The following is a 26316-nucleotide window of genomic DNA, read 5'->3' on the forward strand; positions in this document are numbered from 1 at the left end:
CATTTAACTTGTGCAGCCTCGGCAAATTCACGTAGCATCTGTAAATATCAAACGGAGCTCTCAGCTGCACAGCAGGATCCCATTTTAAACATATTCCTGAAGTCCGGGATATATTAAAATCCAGCTTCATAAAAATTACAAAGTTGAAAGTACCGAGAGCTGGGAGTCAAATTCTGTGAGGTTTCTTTGGTAACGTTGAATTTATGCAACTTATCAAACCACTTGCACTTAAATACCTCCCGCCAATGAATTTAACTTTTCACTTTGCTTCTAAAATTTTTTTAATGGATGGTATGGAAAAGGAAATATTGAATATGAATGGAATCAACTTTAATGAAGCAAACAAGCTCAATAAATGGCATCCGCCCTAGTAACAAAGGGCTGCTTTGTAACCCTGGCAACTTCTCACATCAGTGCCTTAGCAACCCCTCTCAATTCCTCAGGAATTGCTGCCATAATAACTCAGATTATTATGCAGTCTGCTGACGGTCAGTTCTGTGGCATTCAGGATCAGCAATCCAGAACCCTACAAGAAGTCCAGGTATGACCTTCTGAAGGGCACCAGGAGAATGCAAAGGTGACATTAGAGACCAATAGGATGCACAACAGCTGTGGCAGGGTTTCTGTGCTATTACTTCCTATAAAACCTAATAGTATAAATGGGCATGATGCTTCACTCCAAATGAGCTCGACACCTTTATAGATGCTTTGAAAGGGACAAAAAATGAATCTATGCAAATCTCTACAGCATCTGTGCTCTCTGCCTTGGAGGCTAACATCAGAACATCCTACAAGAGGGGCAACACTTGCAAGGTGTCAGACCCCGATTGTGTTCCTGGCTGATATTGAAAACCTGTGCTAACCAATGGTTAGAATGTTCAAGGACATCTTCAACCTCTCACTGCTGTTTGTCTGAGGTTTCCATCCTACAGCAATCATACAAGAAGAACAGGGTAAGTTGCTTCAATGACGATTGCCTGACAGCTCTCATATCTACTGTGAGGAAGTCCTTTGAGAGGCTGGTCAAGGCTAGAATTAACTTCCACCTGAGCAAGAACATGGACATGCTGCAATTTTCCTACCACCACAACGGGTCTACAGTGGATGTAATCTCACTGGTTCTCCACTGGGCTTTGGGGTACCAGGACAACAGCAATACCCATGTCAGACTGAGGTTTATTGATTACAGCTCAACAGCAACACCATCATCCCTTTAGTACCAATCAATAAAGCCTGGGCCTCTGTATCTCCATCTGCAGCTGGATCTTTTACTTCCTCATCAGGAGACCACAATCGGAAATAACATCTCCTCACTGGTAATCAACACAGGTTCACCTCATGGATGTGCACTTAGCCCAATGCTCTGCTCTCAACACTCATGACAGCTGAAACATCATCTATAAATTCGTCAATAACACCACTGTTAGCAGAAAATCAGATGGTGACAACGATTTGTACAGGAATGAGACCGATCAGCTGGTTGAGTGGTATTTCAATAACAACCCAATGTTAGCAAGACCAAGGACCTGATTGTGGGCTTCAGGAAGGGAAAGTTGTGAAAGCATACACTAGTCTTCATTGAGGGGTCAACGGTGACAAGGGTGAGCAGTTTCAAGTTTTTGGGCATCAACATTCCAGAGTTATCTATTCTAGGTTCAACACATCCATACAGTCATGAAGAAGGCATGCCAGGAATTACACTGCATTAAGGACCTGAGGAGATCTGGTATATCAACAAAGACTAGTAAATTTTAAAGATTTTTCACAGTGTAGAACTAATCATTCTATTAAATACTGACATCTGTGCCATCACCTGAGGAACTGGCACCTTGCCTACACTATAGCAACCAGCTTTCACTCTTAAATACACAATTTACAAAGCTTTAGCCTGCAGCACTGTGGGCAGACAGATCTAAATGGACACCATCTTCTCAGAGAACAGAGAGACAGAAACCAAATTCCTTGTAATGTAGTTCATCACCTCCAATGCAAAGTGATTTCATTGATATGGAATTAGTAACCCATGTGATATTGAAACATAACTAAGAAGAACAGGTTCATTGATCTAATAATGTTTTCTGCATCCTTTCACAAAAATCAAATTCCTTTATTCTTCAATGTTCTCCAAAGAAACACAACATAAATGTGCACAAGCAAAATTATCACACTTTGAATTTCAAGAGACTATTTAAAAAATTCAAGATTCAAGATTGCTTAATGTTATTTCTGGTACATAAGTGTAAAAGAGAATTAAATAATTGTTACTCCCTATCAATACAGCAAAAAAAACCCACAATAATAATGAAAATGCAATAACTATAAATACATAAGGTAGCTTATATATACATAGATTGATGGTATATCCATAAAGTGACCCTAGGCACAGGAGTGTTTGTACATAAGATGACTGACAGGAAATGATAAAAGTAGTAGTGGCTGGAATTGTGGAGGGGTGGGTTAGTGAGTGGAGGTGTTGATCAGCCTTACTGCTTGGGGAAAGCAACTGTTTTTGAGTCTACGTGGATGTTACGTAGCTGACAGTTGCACATAACATTAGTGGCTCATCAAGACAAATGATAAATGCTATATAAATTGCACTTATTTGATGAAAAACATTTCAAGACGGTTCATAAAGACATGTCAAAGAAAAATGCGCAATGGGCTTTTGGAGGGGATATTACTTCCTTGTGAAGTCCATTACAGCAAGTTCTAAGATGGCATTCGGAATCTGACTTCAGAAGGTCCCTTTCATGGCAGGTACTTTTCCAACCCTCTCCACCCCCAAGAATTTGGCTCTAAGACCTCATCAAAACTGACCCTCAAACAACTTTTAATGAGTGGTGGAGAGGTTTTATATTCCCAACAATTCCCACAAGACTTTATCAATTAATTATTTACTAATTGCCCTTACTGTTTCTTTTTGTAAGTGGAAATAACAGTCAGCAAGCATACAACAAGGTTCTTCACAACTGAATGGGATTTTATGTTGATGCCAGTTGAGAAATAATGTTAGCCTTAATACTAGGAAGCTGGAAACACAAGAGATTGCAAATGCTAGAACGAGGAGCCAAAGAAATGAGAGAAGTACACAGAGCCATCTCATCATACAGCAGGAGAACATTTCTCTGAAGGAACAACGCCAAGACAGTCATAAACAGAAACCAATGGTCTGTAATTTCAGCTAGCATTTACATAAAACTCTTCAACAAACATGGGTGAGTATGGGATAGAATCAGAATCAGGTTTATTATCACAGGCATGTGACGTGAAATTTGTTAACTTAGCAGCAGCAATTCAATGCAATACATAATCTAGCAGAGAGAAAGAGAAAAAATAAAATAAAACATAATAAACAAGTAAATAAACTACATATATTGAATTATTAAAAAATGTGCAAAAATAGAAATACTGTATATTAAAATAAAGTGAGGTAGTATCCAAAGCTTCAAAGTCCTTTTAGAAGCTGTTTCTGAATCGCTGAGTGTTTGCCTTCAGGCTTCTGTGTATCTCCTACCTGATGGTAACAGTGAGAAAAGGGCATGCCCTGGGTGCTGGAGGTCTTTAATAATGGAAGCTACTTTTCTGAGACACCGTTCCCTAAAGGTGTCCTGGGTACTTTGTAGGCTAGTACCCAAGATGGAGCTGACTAGATTTACAATCTTCTGCAGCTTCTCTCGGTCCTCTGAAGTAGCCTCTCCATACCAGACAGTGATGCAGCCTGTCAGAATGCTCTCCATAGTGCAACTATAGAAGTTTTTGAGTGTATTTGTTGACATGCCAAATCACTTCAAACTCCTGATAAAGTATAGCCATTGTCTTGCCTTCTTTATGACTATATCAGCATGCTGGGACCAGGTTAGATCCTCAGAGATCTTGACACCCAGGAACTTGAAGCTGCTCACTCTCTCTACTTCTGATCTCTCTATGAGGATTGATTCCCAGGTCCCTGGTTAAAACAGCGTGTAAATTACATAACAACCATTTAAAATAACTACTGTAGTCTCCATGTTTTCCTTCAATGGATGGGGAGGTGAAAGAACAGATTTATTTTGATATTTAGTTTGGAAGGATGAAAAGGGAAATTGGAAAGTGCCCATGAGGGTCTGACGACGGGCCAAGAGAAGAGGGGTGAAAGGAGGGAAGAACCCTTCCTTTCCAGTCCCGATAAAAGAACTTGGCCTGAAATATCAACTGTTTATTCCACTCGAGAGATGCTGCCTGACCTGCTGAGTTCCTCTGGAATTTTGTATGTGTTACTATGGATCAAACACTGATCCCTGCAGCACACCACCTGTCACAGGGTCCAATAAGAGAGACAATCATATAATATCACTCTCCGGCATCTCCTATTAAGCCAATGTTAACCATATACCATATAACAATTACAGCATGGAAACAGGCCATCTCAGCACTTCTAGTCCGTGCCGAATGCTTACTCTCACCTAGTCCCACCTACCTGCACTTAGCCCATAACCCTCCAATACTTTCCTGTCCATATACCCACCCAATTTTTTTTTAAATGACAAAATCGAACCTACCTCTACCACTTCTACTGGAAGCTCGTTCCACACAGCTACCACTCTCTGAGTAAAGAAGTTCCCCCTTGTATTACCCCTAAACTTTTGCCCCTTAACTCTCAACTCATGTCCTCTTGTTTGAATCTCCCCTACTCTCAATGGAAAAAGCCTATCAGCGTCAACTCTATCTAACCCACTCATAATTTTAAATACCTCCATCAAGTTCCCCCTCAATCTTCTACACTCCAAAGAATAAAGACCTAACTTGTTTAACCTTTCTCTGTAACTTAGCTGCTGAAACCCAGGTAACATTCTAGTAAATCTCCTCTGTACTCTCTCTATTTTGTTGATATCTTTCCTATAATTCGGTGACCAGAACTGTACACAATACTCCAAATTTGGCCTCACCAATGCCTTGTACTATTTTAACATTATATCCCAACTCCTATACTCAATGCTCTGATTTATAAAGGCCAGCATACCAAAAGCTTTCTTCACCACCGTATCCACATGAGATTCCACCTTCAGGAAACTATGCACCATTATTCCTAGATCACTCTGTTCTACTGCATTCCTCAATGCCCTACCATTTACCATGTATGTCCTATTTGGATTATTCCTACCAAAATGTAGCACCTCACACTTATCAGCATTAAACTCCCTCTGCCATCTTTCAGCCCACTCTTCTAACTGGCCTAAATCTCTCTGCAAGCTTTGAAAACCTACTTCATTATTCACAACGCCACCTACCTTAGTATAATCTGCATACTTACTAATCCAATTTACCACCCCATCATCCAGATCATTAATGTATTAATTTAATCCAGCTGACTGCTTCATCCTGAATGCTAAGTGACTTAACCTTCTGGATCAGTCTCCCATGCAGGACTTTGTCAAAGGCCAAACTAAAGTCCATGTAAAGTCCATCCACCACCTTTCCTTCATCAACTTTCTTGGTAACCTCCTCAAAATCCTTCATAAGATTGGGCACACATGACCCACCACACACAAAACCATGCTAACCATGCCCAATTAAGTCTCATCTATCCAAATATGTATGGGTCCTCTCTCTTAGAGTACCTTCCAATAATATACCCACAACTGATGTCAGGTTCACTGGCCTATAATTTCCTGACTTATTCTTGAAGCCCTTCTTGAACAATGGAACAACATTCACTATCCTCTAGTTCTCTGGGACCTTATTTATGGCTAAGAATGTTTAAAATATCTCTAACAGGGCCCCTGCAATTTCTTCACTTGCTTCTCATAAGGTTCTAGGGTCACCTAGTTAGGTCCTCCTGTTTCACAATCCAGATATGATCCACAACCTCACTACTCTTTTGCCTTAATTCTATAATCCCTGTGCCTGTCTCCTGAGTAAACACAAATACAAAAAAAATCATTTAAGATCTCTCTCATTTCTTCCAGTTCCATGCATAGATGACACCAGTGACCTTCAACAGGACTAACTTTGGTCTTCGCTACCCTTTGGCTTTTCATATAGCTATAGAAACTCTTGGGTTCTCTTTTACCTTTGTCTACCAGAGCAATCTTGTGTCCTCTTTTAGTCCTAATTTCTCTCTCAAGTGTTCCCTTGCATTCTTTATACTCTTTAAGCACCTTATTTGATCCTAAATGGCTATATCTGATATGTCCCATCCGCTTTTCCTTTACCGATGTTTCAATGTTTTTTTAACAAAGGATCCCAAAGCCTGTCAGCCTTGCATTCCAGCATGGCCATGCAGATTCTGGACTCTCAATATTTGATTTTTTAAAGCTCTCCACTTATCAAGCATCTCTTTTCATGAAAACAGCCTATCCCAATCCATGCTTGCTAGATCCCTCTGATGCCATCAAAATTTAGAATCCCAACCCAAGGACCAGTCCTATCCTTCTCCATAACTGAAACTAATGGAGTTATGATCATTAGATCCAACATGTTCCTCTACACACACTTCTGTCACCTGCCTTGCCTCATTCCCCAAGAGGAGATCAGTATCACACTATCTAGTTGGGACCTCTACATATAAAGGAAACTTACCCAAACACATTTGTCAAAGTCTATCCTATCCAGTCCTTTTTCAGTATGGGAGTCAATATGTGGAAGATTAAATCACCTACTATCACAATCTTATTTTTCTTGCAAATATTTGCTCTCTCTCTACAAATTTGTTCCTCTAAATCTCACTGTCCATTAGGTGCTCTACATTATAATCCTATTAACAAAGTCATCCCTTTTTTATTCTTCAATTTGACCCAGCTTGCCTCTGTAGATGAGCCCTCCAGTATGTTGACTGTTGTTATTGCCATGACATTTTCCCAGATGAGTAATGCCATGCCTCTGCTTTTAATGCCTCACCCTCTATCACAGGGGTTCCCAACCAGGGGTCCACTCCACAAGGGTCCTTGCTTAATGGTGTTGGTCCATAGCATAAAAATAGGTCAGGAACTCTATGCTCTATCATGTCTAAAGACATTGGAACCCAAGAACATTGTGCTGGCAAGTTCTGCCCCTCCTGCAACAAAATCTTACTAATAGCTACAACATCATAATTCCAAGTGCTGATCTATGCTCTCCAAGTTCATCTGCCTTATCTACAATACTCTTGCACTGAAATGGACACACCTCAGAACATTAGTCTCACCATGCTTATCAACCAGTCAGTTTCTGTCTTAGCTTGTAGGTTAAACATCTACTTTCTCCAAAGCCACTCCACTTGCTGCCTTTGCCACTCCAGTTTCCAAACCCCATGTAACTCCAACCTAAAATCTCTGGAGCAGCACTAGCAAACCTTCCTGCAAGGATAGTGATCCTCTCAAGTTCAGGAGCAAACCACCCTTTTGTACAGGTCCCATTTGCAATGGAAGAGAGCCAAATGAACCAAAAATCTGAAGCCCTCCCTCCTACGCCATCTCCTTAGCCATGCGTTAAAATGCACCATCTTCGCACTTCTTGACTCACTAGCATGCATGATTGATAGCAATCCTGAGATTACTGTCCTGGATGTCCTCTCTTTTAAATTAACTAACTCCCTGAACTCACTTTGCAGGACCTTGTTATTGCTTCCTGCCCATGCCATGGGTACCAATGCAGACCATGACTCATGGCTGCTCACCCTCCCCTTTAACTGAATCCAAGACATCTCTGACCCTGGCACCTGAGAGGCAACATACCATTCTCGTTCACAGAATCTCCTTTCCATCTCCCTAATTGTGAATCCCCTATTACTACCGCATTCCTCTTTCCCCCATTTCTATTCTGAGCCACAGAACCAGACTCAAGCTTTAAAGACCTGGTTGCTGTGGATTTCCCCTAGAGGGTCATCCCGCCCAATAGTATCCAAAGCAGTATATTAGTTATTGAGGAAACAGTCACAGGTGTACCCTGCACTGACTTGCACCACAGATGTTACAATTTACTGATGCACTAGGAAGATCAGATTGCTCCAGCAATACCAATGGTGGGTAATCCTTGAAAATATGGTGCAAGTTCCTGTCTATGGTCCAAAGAGGAAAGATATTATACCATGTACTCTTGATATGGAAATTACATCAGGGATACAAAGATAACTTACATCAGCAAGCATCCAGTTCAATTTCTGGAGTAATACAAATGACCACTGCACATTTCACATCAGAAAGCTATAATTTTTTAATTGCATTTGGCTGCAAAAAGAACATATCAGGAAAATTAACTTTGCAGCAAGGATTTTCAAAAAATATTTTGAGTGATTCAATGTTCTATGTTTTATTTGTTAATGGTTGTTTTTGGTAGTTTGCACTCCTTCGGGCGATGTGCTAATAGGACTTGACCAGTTGTAGGCTGTTATAGCTTTTCAAATGTGAAATTTGACTCCAGTGTTTGCATGGCAAATACTTTGCAAATTGGGCATGATGACTGAAGTTTGAGAAAAGACCTATGGTAAACAAAAATATAGAATACATTCAAAAAATATAAAAGTCGACATGAATCTTACCATTGGTCCAGGGTCTCCTTTTATACCTAGAAGTTTGTGAAATCGTGGATCAATGGTAAAACTTTCCATTCCGAATGTTTGGTATCCGTCTGTGGCAGCTGGTGTTATAGACATCACAGTGTAGGTACCTCTGGAGTCATTTGGAGTTGTCAGATTTGGCTCATTCTTAGTTTCTGGTGTCTGTTTGTTATGCCTCTCTGGTTGCAGGTTCTGTCTTTGCAGCAATTCTTCCACAAATTCTGTAGAGGGCTTTTGTGTCTCAAATCGACTTTCAGTGGATTGGTATTCTGATTTCATTTTTATTGGCTTTGCTGACGTTGGGTTTGTTGCCACATTTACAATCACTTTAGCTTTCTTCTTCGTGTCTTGCTCTGTTGTGTTATCAGATAGTTTTTTGCTAACCTGTCCTTTCTGCCTCTTTGCACTACTTTTTCCCGTGGATTTGTCTAGAGCTGCATGGGACAGCATCGTAGCAGGGGCTGTGGTTGGAAATTTGATATGAGGAGGAACCTGGAGAAACTCAGCGCTCGGGATCAGCGTCGTCGTTGCTGGCTGCAGAGTAGAGGAAGCAGTGCTCTGGTGCTGTACTGACAAACGGGCAGGCTGGGACGTGGCGTCAAAAGACGATCGCTTATTGATCTGGATGTTAAAGTTTGGCACCGTTTGAGACATGCCCAGAAAAGCCGACTTATCGGTGCAGTTGTCATCCTTCCCAGTCCGTTTACGCAGCGTTAATGGAGAAGAGACAGCAGATGAATTAGGAGAACGTGGTAAAAGAGGAAGAAGTGGGAAAAGGTTCGGCCGGTAGATATCTGCCAGCCTACACTGTTTTTTAATATATTTGCAATAATTATGAGCTGCTTTTGCAGAGGGATAAATATCAAACTGACAGATGGCTCCTTCAAACTGAATTGAGTTTTGGTTCATTTTTCCCAAAAGAAAGGAACCATCTGGATCTAAAGAATCTTCTTTTTTGAAATGCAAATTTGCATTAGTGCGATTCTTCCCACAAGAAGTATACAGAGTAACCTTTCGGCTCCTGATGTTGATCGCCATGTGATGCCACTGGCCATCGTGAACATCATAATCAAAATATACAGACTGTTTGTGTCCTACGTACACAATGATTTTACCTGGTATAAACTGAATACCAAGCTGTAGTTTTTTCTTCTTATTTCTAACAGCAAATAAAAAAGCATTGTTGATGCGATGTGAGCAGAGGCTCAAAACTATGGCGAAGTTAGTACCATATGAGGCAGGAATGAGTGCTGCGACAGATGTTTTGATACGTGCTCTCTGAGTGAGAATAACGCCTGATTTAAAAGGAATGACCCCCTGAGGAACCAAGTGGGACATTACAGAAGATGGTGATGACTGTGATTGTGCTTTTTTCCCGGTAAGGCCCAGCCTTTGGAGAATGTCCACATCTGAAAAGTAAAATTAACAGAAAGTTAATTAATTATTAAGTCTATACAGGTGAGATCTTAAAATAGTCTGTTTTACAATTGATCTAAGTAAGAAAAAGATCATTTTGCCTTGAGAGTTTCTGACATTCTTTTGCTATTCTATCAAATTCAAGAATTTACCATCAAAGTTTGATTTAGAACATGTTTAAGAATTAGAAGCGGGGTCGACTATTTAGACACTCATGGCTGTTACACTGAAGAGAGCCATAGCTGATCTTTTCCATCAGTACACTTTCCTCTACGTGTCCCATCCACGTCCCTTGATTTTCTTAACACATAAAACTCCATCAAGGACTGAGCTTCCACAGCCCTCTTGGATATGGAATTGCAAAGAAATTTCTTTTCACTTCGTCATATACCTTGAGAAGTGAGCACTGGTTCTAGACATCCAACCCGGAGAAAGATCTACCTTACCAAGCATCGTAAGAATTTACTATATTCCAATAAGATATCTTCTTGATAAACCCAAGAGAATACAAGCACAGCCTGCTTAATCTCTCCTCATACTAACATGCTCTTTCTCTGTATCTCCTTCCATAGGCAGGGACGCCAGGCCTATTCATGCAATCTCACTGAAGCCCTCTAAAATTCCAGTAAGACAACCCTATTGCATTACTGAAATTCTATTCTATTGCAATGAAGGTCTAAAATTTGCCTTCACACTTACTTGCTAAACCAGTAAATTAAGTTTCAATGACTTGTGCACAAGGATATCAAGTTCTTTCTGAACATGGACACCTAACAATCTCTCAACATTGATAAACATAGTAATTTTCTATTTTTGATAAAACAGTTGACTTCACATAGACCTACATTTTAATTTACTTAACACATCCTTATGCGTTCACTTAACCTGACTATGATACCTTGAATCCTTTCTGCCAAATGTCACACAGCCAAATGCCACCGTGCTTTATAGCCCCTCAAGTGACGAAAAACCCACTTTCAAATTCCCTCATTGGCAGTTTCCATCACCTTTACAGGAAGTGAGTTCCAGGGAGTCAAAGTGTTTTTCTTGACACTATCTTTATAACTCTTGGACAAGATTTTAAATGTGCTAATAGGAACAGTGTTTATTGTGCAGAAAACATTCTGGCAGTCTGTTGTGAAAAACATATATACTTTGTATGTATTAAACGTTCTTAATAAATATCTTTTCTGACCAAAGGGCATTTTGTTTTTAGCTCCAAGCAGAACATCCCTAGTTTCACTTGTCAAGCTCTATAACCACAATTTTTAATCCCTGGAACAAATTTGGGAAATCCTTTCTGCACCCGCTGTAGGGACTTTTCAGACTTGCTACATATCACACATATTTATAAGACAATGAGTCGACTGCAAACTTTAAAATTCAAAACTTTCTTTTCACCACAAAAAAAACCTACATGTAACTTTCACTTTTTTAATACCAAGAGGAACAGGGTACATTCCTTTCAGAAAAGACACACAAGACAGAACAAAAGGAAATGACTCCCACACCTCCACCCCACCATCAGCATTCGGTCATGATGGTCGATATCGCAAATGACACATTTCACCGTATGTTTTGATGTTAATGTGATAAAATGAATCTGTATCTATTGATGTTTGGTGTCTTAGGCTATTTCCTTGCTGTCGCTGAAGATGAAACAAATGCTAATATATACTGAGGCTTCACCACACAGAGGTTCCCAACTTGGAGTCCACGGGCTCCTTGGTCAATGGTATTGGTCCATGGCATAAAAAAGGTTGGGTACACCTGCATTAGAGGAACAACAGTTCTGTCTAATATATCTAAATGTTTGCTGGCCTCTCCAGTTATCGATGCCGCATATACACAGTTACCACACTCTTCACTTTGCCTTCATCACTGCACATTTTCAGGAGATATTCCCTGCATCAAACCAGCACTCTGCAGAGGGGATGTGTTACCTTACTGTTGTTCTGGATATCACTAAAGACTAATTCATATGCTAGCCCTGCAGACGAGAGGTGGATTTCATATGGAGTTACACTGTGGGCTTCAGTCAGATGAGGAATTTTAGGAACTATTTGTGCCATTTTTCCAAGGGAAGAAGTTTAACTCTAGTACTCGTCTAGGGGATTCAGATGAGAATTACAAGACAGTATCATACATGGGAAGTGTGCCTGTTGTATGTTAAAATGGCTGATATTTTAATCCAACCTGGTTAACAGAATTTAAGCAACATGGAAGAGGGGGGGATTGGGGTGAGGTTCCATCTCTAATTTCTTGCAAATCCTTATGCAGAGTTAGGAGTGCATCCTTTGCAATCCATGTTTGATAAGGTCACTGACATGCAGATAATGCAGCCAATTCCTGGTGCACCAGGAAATGTGGATGGAAGTCATCTAAACCCCTCAGCATAAACCTTTAAACCAGGAGTTCCCAACTTTTTTAATGTCATGGACCCCTACCATTAACTGAGGGGTCCATGGATCCCAGGTTGGGAACTACCTGCTTTAAATGTTTAACAATCCTCAGGATGATTTTCTCTACTCGAGGTAGAAGAGAAAAAGCTCCTTCTGTGGCCTCCTTACACTGTGGACTAAAAGGGACAAAATGTGGCATAGTCTGACCACTAATGATTGGATAATACAACAGTTAACTCAAACATGACAGGCAGAATTAAACAGGCACAAGTGTAACACACCTCCATCAGCAATGTTTTATAAAATGTCAGCTTCTCAATCCTTTGCCGTTGGGGAGCTAGAGATATGGGATTAACTCACTGAACAGCCTTGATGAATAGAATTAGTGGACAGCTTTCTCTTCCCATCCTCCATCAGGTATACCTATCCTACCCGCAACATCATCTGGCAGATCCAACTCAAGCAGCATCTTAGCAGAAGCACCACAGGAACATTTATAACAAAGAGGTAATGTGGAGAATTGACAGGGTACTTCATTCATAATCCTGGTATAAAGCTTCCAATTCCCCAGCTGGTCACTAGAGTTCCCTAACAGTACAGAAATAAGCATCAAACATACCCATACCACTTTAAATCATCCAACTTCCCTGTGAGCTGCCAGTGATTTTCCAACACAAGAAAACGTGACCCAACTTCACTTGGCACCACTCAAAACAGCACAACATGATGGATGATACTGTTTAGTGAATATTCTAGGAACCAAAGTCTTTATCTGTATGAGCATGTACACACTCGACTAAATTTTGCCAGCCACACAATTCTTGCAGAAAGGCCATTCTTGAAATTTAGTCACAAAATAGCACTGAAGTTCAGTTATATATTGATAACCCACAGAACTATGTGATCTAATCTTAATATGAAACAGTCTGATTTTTTTAAGTGATGAATTGAAATTATTCCCTATTATTCTTGGCTAACTGAAGAAATTTAGATTTAACGTTAAGGGAAAGAGAAACCTATCCTTGACAGTACACACATGTTGAATGATTGAAACAACTGATGTATTGCAGTGCTTCTAGCTTCAAACACTGCAGGAACCTGAGGATTTTTCAATGCAGGTTGTGTAATGGAGCCAAGGGAATAAGCTATAGGAGGGAAAAATAGAACTCTAGTTGCACTGTGCATTAAAATTTAAGTCTGTTCCAAACTGGCTTTAATCCAATCTCCTCTACGCACAGAGAACCACTAAAGTCCTCTATGCTGAACCAATTGCCGGAATGATTTGTAACAGTTCCACACATTCAACATTAATATTTTCATGAGATATTTAGAGCACGGTGCCTCAAACTGGTGGAATGACATACTCGGACTGTAACCACAAAATACTGGAGAAACTCAGCAGGTCAGGCAGCATCTATGGTGATGAATAAACAGTTGCCATTTCAGGCCAAGATGTTTCTTCAGGACTGAAAAGGAAGGGGGAAGATGCCAGAATAAAAAGGTGAGGGGAGGGGAAAGAGGCTAGCTAGAAGGTGATAGGTGAAGCCAGGTGGGTGGGAAAGGTAAAGGGCTGGAGAAGAAGGAATCTGATAGGAGAGGAGAGGGGATCATGGAAGAAAGGGAAGGAGGGTCCCGGGGAGGTGATAGGCAGGTGAGAAAGGCAAGAGTGAGGAATGGAAGAAAAGGGTAGGGGGAGTAAAGTTTTTACTCAAACTATGTTACTCAAACCAGAACGTGTAGTGATAATTGTAGGCTAATCCGATCACATCCTTAGGTTGTGTTGGTTGTTAACACAAATAACACATTTCACTAACAAGAGATAATCTGCAGATACTGGAAAACCGGGCAACATACACAAGATGCTGGAGGAACTCAGCAGGCCAGGCAGCATCTGTGGAAAAAAGTACAGTCAACGTTTCGCACCGAAACCCTTTGGCAGGACGGTCTTAATTTTATTTATTGAGACAGAACGCAGAGTAGAACCTTCCGGCCTGTTGAGCCACACTGCCCAACAATCCCCCAGTTCAATCCTAGCCTAATCACAGGACAATTTACAATTACCCTTTAACCTACCCACCAGTATGCCTTTTTGAGTTGTAGGAGGAAACCAAGCTCCCGGGGAAACCCACACAGTCACGGGGAGAACGTACAAACTCCTTGCAGGCAGTGGTGGGAACTGAACTCGGGTCACCTGTACAGTAGAGTGCTGTGACTCTATTAAATAGCCTCTGATTACTAAGTCCAGCTCCTGGTCTTTACATATGGCTTAGCTACTAAGCTTGGCGGAGCCATTTCTTCTGACAGGAGAAGGGGCAAAACGTGCTACTGATGCCTTAAAAACCAGTCACTTCGGGCAGATGGGGCCTCATCAGCCGTGGTTGGCAGCTCGTCTAGGAGACGGAAAACTCTGATCTCAACCCTCCACTGCCTTGCAGCTGTACCCACTCATGGGGAAGGCTTCCAGAGTAAACCCCGATGGAACAATCCAGAGTTGGAGTCCCTAAGACAGTCCTTTGTTGAGTTCTGTGACACCACTGGTGCCAAACTGTATCGGTCTCTGCCATTCCTTTGGGTTCATCAGTTTGTGTGAAGTGGGGCAGCTTGCTCTCTCTATTGTACAGCCATGTCTTGTGTATTTAGACACCAACTTTCATGGTCAACCCTGTCCAATGGTGGCCTCAAGAGGTACATGTGACAATATATATTGTATATTTGTACATACATAAATTATACAGCATTTGTTTCCTGTCATCTATATATGTGTTGCCCTTAAAACATTTGTTTAGCTTTATTACATTTTCACTTTAGTAATTTGTTTGTAATTATTTTCTAGTTAAAGTTAAGGTTGTTGAAAGTAAATTCATTGTCTGTGATGTATCGCGGCATGCAAAGACATCACACCCGGTTTTGCTGCGTCTTGTGGGAAAATACCAGTTTGGAGAAACGGGAAGGAGGGGGCTTGTGTGTGCAGGATCAACACGAGAAAAGTTTTCATTCTACGCACAAAGATACATCATAGAAGCAACGCCGTAAGTTCATTTGACAATCGATATGTTGAAGTAAAAATGTTAATGCTGATTCTGTTAAAAGTAATGACGGTTGATAAAGTTTATTTTCTTGTGCTATTGAAAGCGTTGTTGGATAGTTTGTGTTGAAGTGTATTTAAAGCTGTTGATGGTGTAGGTAGATTCTGACTGTATGTTGTACTTAAATGTAATATAGTTTGTTGTAGTTTTACTTTTACAAGTATTTATGATGTAAATGTGATGCCAAGAAGGAAACAAATACTGTATATATTTTGTATTGTTTTATCAACAGTTTTCACCATACGTTAATGTGGAAGAGTGAACAGTAAACGGTTAATCTTACTGCGATCGTGCCTTCATTGACTACGGTTTAACTCGGTGTTAAGTTCAGAGCTTCTACACCTGTATGAGAACACTACAACATAATAGTGGCAATTCATTGTTTTCTGTAATGGAAATATTTCCATTGACTTCAATTGAATGAGTTTCAGAAACAGTGCTTTATATTTTTTCTAACAACAGAAAAAGGAATTTGGTCCATCAATTTGCCAGTGCTCACAGAATTCCCCTCATCGCCCATTACCCCACTTATTTCCCTTAACCTATTCTAATATGTTCATCAACTCCTCCATATTCACCTGCCAGCCATTTACACAAGGGCAATATTAGAAAGAGAATTTTATTTCTTAATCCATCTCACAACATGAGGGAGTAAAAATCTTTACATTGTGTCTCCGTCGCAATGTACAAGCAATAAAGAAGGGAAATGTGGGAGGGTATTGCCCAGACACTAAGATCAGAATCAGGTTTATTATCACCGGTATGTGACATGAAATTTGTTAACTTAGCAGCAGCAGTTCAATGCAATACATAATCTAGCAGAGAGAAAAAATTAATAAATAAAATAAAACATAATAATAAATAAAGAAGTAAATCAACTACGTATATTGAATAGATTTTTTAAAATGTGCAAAAACAGGAATACTGTACATTTAAAAAGTGAGTTAGTGTCCAAAGCTTCAATGTCCATTTAGGAATCAGATGGCAGAGGGGAAGAAGCTGTTCCTGAATCACTGAGTGTGAGCCTTCAGGCTTTTGTATCTCCTACCTGATGGTAACAGTGAGAAAAGAGCATGCCCTGGGTGCTGGAGGTCCTTAATAGTGGACGCTGCCTTTCTGAGACATCGCTCCCTAAAGATATCCTGGGTACTTTGTAGGCTAGTGCCCAAGATGGAGCTGACTAGATTTACAATCTTCTGCAGCTTCTTTTGGTCCGTATATTGTATACGTAATTGTACACACACACACACACACACACACACACACACACACACACACACACACACACACACACACACACACACACACACACACACACACACACACACACACACACACACACACACACACTCAGATAGACGATCAGATCAATATGCATTGATAAATCTAATGGCCTGGTGAAAGCAGCTGTCCCATAGTCTGTTGGTCCTGGCCTTCATGCTGTGGTACTGTTGCCAGACAGAAGCAGCTGGAACAGTTTGTGGTTGGGGTATGGTAATCGTAGACAATTACCAGACCAGCACATCACTGGGGGCATTGGGGAGTTTTCTTGGTCCTAATGTCAACACAGATGGACCAGGATAAGCAGCTAGTGATATTCACACCTAGGAACTTGAAACCCTCAACCTCATTGCTGTTTAATGTAGACAGGAGCATGTGCACTGCCCCTCTTTCTGAAGTCAGCTCTTTTGTTTTCTCCACTCTGGAGGGAAGATTATTATCATAACACCATATCACTAAGAGACACTGATGATGCAAAATTGTGGTTCAAAGGAGTTTTGACAAAATGTGGATGCAGAGAGTTCCCTAGTTGTAGCAGCAAAGACATGAAAGAGGGCTTAATTCATCCAATGTTTCAGCAGCAGGGGTGCCAATTTGGCTGCAATTTTAATTGGCATTTGCAGGTACTCATTTTACATTACAAGCAGAAGCAATAGGCAGAACAGAATGATTGTGACACCAAACCCCCTGCCACAACAAGCAGTGTCAATAGGTACCAGGCTGCCATGCATTTTGCATCTACAAGAATTCCAGCACTCAGCAGGAGCAAGAGCTACATCCCTACAAAAACACAGGGGCTGTTTAAAGCGAACAAAGGTCAAGGATTTGATAACTGTGGAAAGGAGCTTGTTGGCATTGAATATTTGAGTCTTCAGTTCACAGCTCTAGTCAAAGCTGAAAATCACCCTAAATGTAAGCGTAAATCTGCTGCTGCCAATTAAGGAGCTTTGGTAGTTATTCCTTTAGGTCTGCAGCTTAATGTCGAGAAATTTTTTCCTCTTATTGTGCCAACAGTAGTATGCAGAGAGAACTGAGTGATTCTTGTGGATAAAGAGCATCCAAATGGTTCAAGGATCCAGAGATTGCACCTCATCTTGTTTGTGCCAGATGAGAATCCAATGGATGCAGAGACAGAGACACTCCTTGAATGTTCAGCTGGTCTTCAACTCGTTACAAACACTGGCATCTACTAAATGAGAAGCAATCAGGACTTCTTTACCCTTTTGTATTTACTAATGAACGGTATCAGAATCAGAATCAATATCACTGGTATATGTTGTGAAATTTGTTAACTTTACATCAACAGTACAATGAAATACAGGATAAATAAATACAGAGAAAAAAACTGAGTTACATATATATGTAAGTAAATATATATATATATATATATATATTAAATAGTTAACTTAAAATAAGTAGGGCAAAATAACAGAAATAAAAAAGTAGTGAGGTAGTGTTAATGGGTTCAATGTTCATTTAGAAATTAGACGGCAGAGGGCAAGAAGCTGTTTCTGAATCGCTGAGTGTGTGCCTTTAGGCTTCTGTACCTCCTACCTGACAGTAACAGATTGAAGGGAGCATGTCCTGGGTGTTGGGGTCCTCAATGATGGATACTGCCTTCCTAAGGCACCGTTCCTTGAAGATGTCTTGGATACTACAGAGGCTGGTACCCATGAAAGAGCTGACTAATTTTACAAGTTTCTACAACTTATTTCAATCTTGTGCAGCAGATTCCACCCCCCACCCCCCATTCCAGACAGTGATGCAACCAGTCAGAATGCTCTCCACAGTACATTTGTAGAAGTTTTCGAGTGTTTTAGTTGACCAAATCTCCTGAAACTCCAAATTAAATAAACCACTGTCTTGCCTTGTTTATAGCTGCATCAATATGTTGCTTCCAGGTCACATCCTCAGAGAGATTGATACACAGGAACTTGAAATTGCTCACTCTCTCCACTTCTGATCCCTCTATAAGGATTGGTTTGTGTTCCCTTGTCCTAATCTTCCTGAAGTCTACAATCAGTAGTGTGGAAGTGTAAAAGTTCACAGGCCACAGAAACACTTAGCAGGTCATGCCACAATAATGGAAAGAGAAACAACTAACATTTCAGATCAAAGTTCAAAGATCAAAGTAAATTTGTTATCAAACTACATATATATCACCATATACAACGCTGATATTCCTTTTCTTGTGGGCATAATCAATAAATCTAATAACCATAATCAATGAAAGACTGCAACAACGAGGACAACTAGTGTGCAAAAGACAATGAACTATGCAAATACAAAAAGATAGATAAAAAAGAAATATTAATAATTGCAATTAAATAAATAAACAATAACTATCAAGAACATGAGATGAAGAGTCTGTGAAAGTGAGCCCAGAGTTTGTGGGAATCAGTGATTGGCCAAGTGAGTTGAGTGAAGTTATCCCCTCTGCTTCAAGAGGGTGGTGTGATTCCTGAAGCTCCTGTACCTCCTTCCTGATGCCATCAGTGAGAAGAAAGCATGTCCTGAGTGGTGGGAGTCCCTGATGATGGATGCTGCTTTTGTGCGACAATGCTTCATGTACATGTATTTGATGGTGGGGAGGGCTTTACCCGTGATGGACTGGGTCGTACCCACTACTTTTTGTAGGATTGTCCATTCAAGGGCATTGGTGTTTCCATACTAGGCTGTGATGGCAGCCAGTCAATATACTTGCTACCACACATCTATAGTTTTATCTTCGCAAATCCTAAGGAAACAGAGGCACTCTGCCGTGCCTTCTTTATAATTGTACTTACACACTGGGCCCAGGGCAGATTTTCCTCACTACACATTTGAATAAGAAAACCTAGAATTTCCCATGGTAGGGGAGTCTAGGACAAGAGGGCACAACTTCAGGATTGAAGGACATCCATTTAGAACAGGGATGCGGAGAAATTACTTTAGTCAGAGGGTGGTAAATCTGTGGAATTTGTTGCCACGAGTGGCAGTGGAGGCCAACTCATTGGGTGCATTTAAGACAGAGATAGATAGGTTCTTGATTAGCCAGGGCAACAAAGGGTATGTGGAGAAGGCATGGGAGTGGAGATGACTGGAAGAATTGGATCAGCCCATGGCTGAATGGTGGAGTAGACACAATGGGCTGAATGGCCTATGTCTGCTCCTATATCTTATGGTCTTATGGAACAAGGGAGCTGGCTGTGAGATAAAACTGTGTAGAATGTGCATGTTAAAAAATTAAGAGACATAGGAGAACGTGGAAGTGGAATCTGAAGTCACACACACGATGCTGAAGAACCTCAGCAGGTCCGGCAGCATCTATGGTGGGAAATGGAGAGCCGACATTTCGAGTCAAGACTCTTCATCCAGTCCATTTAAATAGCTCAACCCAAAACATCGACTGTCCGTTTCCCTCCATATGCACTGCCTTACCTGCTAGGTTCCTCCAGCATCAAAAATTAGCTGCTTTCAGATGATGGTAGAATAAAGGTGCAAAGCAGGAGCAGCCCGCAAGTTGCTTCTTGTAGAACACCAGACATTAAAATATCAACACCTGGATCCATTGTTAGTCATTCTCTGGCCATGCAAGAGTAAGTGTGTATTAAACCACAAATGTAATATTATTAAATTGAATAACACTGAATGAGAGCTACAGTCTGGCAGCATTGTCAACCACTTCAAGAAGATTGCTATAATCAGCACCAACTGGGTTGAACTGGCGTGAGCATCCAGAACTTACTTGTATTGTTATGTATTCAGAAAGTAAACAGTGAAGTTGGAGCCACCTGGAAATTCTAATCAAAAGTGCAAACTTTTTAAGCAGTCTGCCCCAGACCATGAGGTTACAGACTAATTGGTGGTGATCTCAGCACCATTTTCCAGTGCTTTCTAATTAGGCCACAAAACTATGAATAAATATAATAAAACAAAATTGAATAAACCTTTCATTTGAAGAATAAAGATTACTTGTAATCCAGCCACTGAGCATGTATATGCAAGCTTATCAGCAAATAGTGGGTTCAGTCATGTGGGTAATCCTACAAATGGACAGAATGAAAGTTCATTGCGTCAAAATGTTCTATTCATATCAGAGCCTAAACAAAATATGACTTACAACTGTCCTCTCTCAAAAGACCCTACCCTTCTTTAATCAGAATAGAATCTTAGTATTACATTTAAAAAAGGTTTGTTCTCTCAGAAAATAACTTGGATAATCAATTCCAAACAGTTCTGAAAATGTAATATTTTAAGCATCAGATTATCTTAAATTCAAGAGTAAAGTTCAAAGTAAATTTATTATCAAAGTACATTTACGTCACCATAAACAACCCTGAGATACATTTTCTTGTGAGTATACATTGTAAATCCAAGAAACAGACAGAATCAATGAAAGATCACACCCAAAAGGATGGACAAACAACTTATGTGTAAAGGGCAGCAAACTGTACAAATACAAAAGAGAAAAGAATAACAATAATAAATAAATAATATCAAGGAAATGAGATGAAAAACCTTGTACTGACTGCTTACTTCCCTTACATCTCCTGATGGTCACCCATCTGCTATCTGTTGTATGTACTCTGGGTGGGATCTCTTCAGTAAAAGTTTCATTTATGGCATTTTCAGCCTTCCAGATGGCCTGAATACATCCAGCTCAAACTCCATCCAGTTTCTTGACCTTGTCAGTCAGGAGATTATGTTGGGTGCACTTCTTGCTGATGCAGACTTCTAGGTGACTATTTGATACCCAGAAATCCCATATATCACAGGAGGAGTGTTCTACTGCCCTAACAATCCTGCCTACACTAACTAAGGACTAAAAGCTTACCTGTTCTTATCTGTGCCTTCCCTCTGAAACCTTTAAGTTTTGTATTTATCTAGGTTGCTTGAAATGCTATATTTGCCTGATTATTAAATGTCACTTTATTTTGCATGTTGATATATTTTATCTTTTTCTCCTTGTGTTAAATCTGAGCTCACCTAGTACACTTCACATCTATTCTGATCACTCCCAGCTCCGCTTGGGCACCAGTGTCTTCAAGTCAATGGACTGTTTGTCCGACATCCTCAACTGGGTAGGGAGAAATTTTATTTGAGAAAATGATGGGAAGATTAGAAAAGACGTCTTTGGAACCACTCCAGATTTTGTGCACTGGCCACCCAGTCCATCTCTCTTCCTGCAATTGTCTGAAAGTGAATCAAATTATTCTCACCTTGATGTTTGGTGACGTATCTGGCTTCAAGATAACCTCAGATGCATATAGCTGTCTTAATAGTAAGACAATCTATTTCAATCTGACAAAATGTCCAGGACCTCAAGCATTAACCATTTCTCTTTCCATAGATGCTTTCTAGAACATCTAACTGTAATCCCAACTCTGACTTTGGATCTCAGCCTATTTGTTAATCAGGTCAATAATTTGGTCTCACTTCCAAGAACTTCACTATCTCTCTGCAAATATATTTCATAAGATATCTGTTGGACGTATTCTGCAAAGATATGGTGATTGTATACCTTTTACTATTGGAAGATACAATACCTTATGCCAAGTTCATCATTGCTAACTATCAGCTTCTCAGCTGGCTGAGATTTCTTGCAGGGCAAACTTATCAGGAGAACCATCATATGCATATGTCACCTACATTGTCTCTCACTTTCTATTTATTAGTCTGTCGATATTTGTTTACACCAAATAAAGCTGATTTAAAGTTAAACTGAGTTTTCAATTGTATATACAGTGTAAAACAAAACTGTTAATCCACATGTTTAGGACTTTGGTGCTGTTAGATGGACAGATTTTCTGGACTATCAAATTAATACGCCAACGCACCTTGAATACACGTTCAATGATGATACAGAATAGAATCATAAGTTTTCCAGTGAATGTAGTAATGTTAATGGAAGCAGGTGGAAACAAACCTCTGGTGAGTTTCCTGGGAGTCTGAGAAATAAAACAAGGTGTATTTCAAGGGAGCCTGGAAACTGAGGCTACAGTGAATGAAAGTGAGCCATGGATGAGAAGGTAGAAGGGTGGGTTGGAAAGTTTGCTGATGACACAATAATTGGGATTGTTGTGGATAGTCTGGATGGTTGTCAGAGGCTATAGTGGGACATCGATGGAATGCAGAATTAGTTTTAAGGTGCGTGGAAGTAGGTTCTAGAGGAACGTCAGAGGTAAGCTTTTCACACAGAGACTGGTGAGTATGTGGAATGCACTGCCAGCGAGGATGGTAGAGGTGGATACAATAGGGTCTTTTAAGAGACTCTTAGATGGGTACATGGAGCTTAGAAAAATAGAGACTATGCAGTAGGGAAATTCTAGGCAGCTTCTAGAGTAGGTTACATGGTTGGCACAACATTGTGGGCTGAAAGGCCTGTAATGTGCTGTAGATTTTCTGTGTATCTATGGAATCAGAGCCCAAGTGAGTGAGAAGGGACCATGGGAACCTGATCATGGTAAGTTAGAAGAGAGTGTGTGAACTTGGGACCCGGTGAGTGATAGTGAATTCAGGAACCTGGGCCCGAGGAGTGAAAGAGTACATGGCAGCTAAGGCCCCAGTAAGTGGGAAGGGAGGACAGGAAACGGCATGTGAAATAAGGCCCTGGTGTTTGAATGGGAGTGTGGCAACTGAGGTTCTGGTGTGTGGAAAAGAGCAGGGGAACTAGAGTCCCAGTATATTAATGGCAGCATGAAAATCAGCAAGTGGTGAGTCAGAAGCTAAGCTGTCATGATTTATGAACGAACACACACAGCATGCTGGAGGAACTCAGCAGGCCAGGCAGCATCCATGGAAATAAGCACAGTCAACATTGGAAGTTTCCATTGATGCTGCCTGGCCTGCTGAGTTCCTCCAGCATTGTGTGTGTGTTGCTTGGATTTCCAGCATCTACAGATTTTCCCCTGTTTATGATTTTGAATGGTCAATTATTAGTGTATTAGTGAATTATTAGAGTTTTGCTGTAATAATAAATCTATTTGATATTTTAATTATTGCTTTTCTACTGTTGAAGGAATTATCTTCAGAATAGATTTCTCAAACATCTGTGCAGGATTCTTCACCTCTGTACTATGCATATAGCTATTTGAAAATTTTGCACCCCTTGTCTTTCTCATTAAAACATTTTAGACAATACATCTATAACTCCTTAATTAATTGATCCTGTTGAATGAGCATGCAAACCTCCATCTCGTGGAGAGCTGTCCATCATTTCATTCATTCTATATGGGAAATCTTAAACAGCAGGATCATAGCTTACATTCTTCCTTCATTTGATGTTGAATCAGAGTTTATCGAACAATCATTATTATCAGCTGCTAGATCTCCCCTTTACCAGTTAAACCATTATTACTCCTTAAACTGTAAACTGTTGACAGTGATTTCCATCTCCTGATCCATTAGTCCAATATCTTCCTCCTTGTTCTTTACTCAGCCCTTGCAAAACTCATTCAGATGTTCATTTTCAAGAAATGTGTTACATAAAGATGCATTGTTATGAGAAGCACTATTGTGATCCAAGAATGTTGGCTGGAAAATTGCCTAGTTTAACTGTGGTCGTTTATCTAGTTTTGTAGATTCAGAGTGGAAATGTAAGTAATTGCAAAAAAAAGCTTCTCACTCATTCTAGTAAAATAACTGATATTTATTTTCCATTCATACTGTAATATGGGAAATTAAGCAGCTCCAAAGTGACTGAAATCTGATTTCCAATACCAAACCATCATTAAGATCTCAAATTAAAGAAAGGCAAAATAAATGCTTCCGGGACTCAGCACATGAGGGATCCTGTTGTGGGTAGTTTCAGATTTTGAACATTACATTCCAGAATGCATTACAAACTCACATTTTGTCTTTGTGTTCTTAAAGACCCATGAACACTGCTTCATTATTTTATTCTTTTTGCATTATTTATTTTGTAATTTGTAGGAATTTTTATGTCTAAATATATTGTACAGCTGGGAAATGACAATTTGGATTTCAACTTGCCTTTTTTAGCTCAAGCATTAGAAGGTTATACTATTCCTGTTACAATATTCATCAGAATCATTGATTAATAGGCATAGCTGATACTTTTCAAAATTCAAAGTAAATTTATTGTCAAAGTACATATATGTCACCGTATACAACCCTGAGATTTCTTACTCAGTAAGTCAAACAGATATAGTACAATCAATGAAAGACCTCACACAACGATGGACAAATAACCAATGTGCAAAAGACAACAAACAGTGCAAATACAAAGACAAAAAAAATAGTAATAATAAATAAATAAGCAATAAATTTCAAGACCCTGAGATGAGGAGTCCTTGAAAACAAGTCCATAGGTTGTGGGAACAGTTCAGTAACGGGGCAAAGGAAGCTGATTGAAGTTATCCCCACTGATTCAACAGCCTGAATTTTGAGGGATAATAACTGTTCATGAAGCTGTTGGTGTGGGTCCTGAGGCTCTTGTACTTCCTTTCTGATGGCAGCAGCAAGAAGAGAGCATGGATCCTTGATGATGGATGCTGCTCTCTATGGCAGCACTCCATGTAGTCATGTTCAATGGTGGGGTGGGTTTTACCTGTGATGAACTGGACTGTATCCTCTACTTTTTGTAGGGATTTTCAGTTGAAGGGCGTTGTGTTTCCATACCAGGCTGTGACGCAACCAGTCAATAAACTCTCCATCTGTATATGTTTGTCAACAGTTTTAGATGTCATGCCGAATCTTCACAAACTTCTAAGGAAGTAGAGGTCCTGCTGTACTTACTTCATAATTTCACTTATGTACTGGCCCAGAACAGATCTTTAGAAATTATAACACAGAGGAATTTAAAGTTGTTGGCCCTCTCCATCTTTGATTCCCAAAGAGGTCTGGCTCATGGACCTCCTGTCTCCTCCTTCTGAAGTAAATAATTAGCTCTCTGGTCTTGTTGACATTGAGTGAGAGGTTGTTGTAGTGGCACCACTCAGCTAGATTTTCAATCTCCTTCCTGTATGTTGATTCATCACCATCTTTGATTCAGCCAACAACAGTGGTGTGGTCAGCAAACATAAATAAGGCTTTGGAACTGTATATACCTTCACAGTCGTAAGTATAAAGCGAGTAGAGCAGGGGGGCTAAGCACACAGCCTTGTGGTGCACCTGTGCTATTGGAGATTGTGGAGGAGATGCTGTTGCCAATCTGAACTGACTAGGGTCTGCAGGCGAGGAAATCAAGGATCCAATTGTGCAAGGAGGCATTGAGGCCAAGGTCTTGAAGCTTATTCATTAGCTTTGAGGTGATGATGGCATTGAATGCCAAGCTGTAGTCAATAAAGAACATCCTGATTTATGCACCTTTTCTGTCCAGATATTCCAGGGTTGAGTGAAAAGCCAATGAAATTGCATTAGCTGTGAACTTGTTGCTCTTGCAGGCAAATTGGAGTGGATCCAAATCACTTCTCAGGCAGGAGTTGATGTGTTTCATCACCAACCTCTCAAAATACTTCATCACTGTGGATGCAAGTGCCACTGGATGATAGCCATTGAGGCAGGAATAATTAGGCACAGGTATAATTGAAACCTGTTTGACTGCCAAAGCGAGAGAGTGAAAATATCAGTGCACACTCCAGCTAGCTGATCAACACAGATCTTTAGTACAGGTCCA

General features: G+C 40.2%; 1 protein-coding gene across 4 annotated transcripts in view; it reads right to left on the reverse strand.

Moving 5' to 3' along the window:
* col27a1b (collagen, type XXVII, alpha 1b) overlaps positions 1-26316 on the reverse strand; it is a 591175-nt gene that overhangs the window by 503815 nt on the left and 61044 nt on the right. For all 4 annotated transcript variants that reach the window (XM_073052881.1, XM_073052882.1, XM_073052884.1 and 1 more), the window contains exon 3: positions 8495-9921. In XM_073052881.1, coding sequence (XP_072908982.1) covers positions 8495-9921 — 1427 coding nt within the window. The remainder of the gene's footprint in view (positions 1-8494; positions 9922-26316) is intronic.

This window comes from Hemitrygon akajei, chromosome 7 (genome assembly GCF_048418815.1).
Source record: "Hemitrygon akajei chromosome 7, sHemAka1.3, whole genome shotgun sequence".
NCBI classification, from domain to species: Eukaryota; Metazoa; Chordata; class Chondrichthyes; order Myliobatiformes; family Dasyatidae; genus Hemitrygon; species Hemitrygon akajei.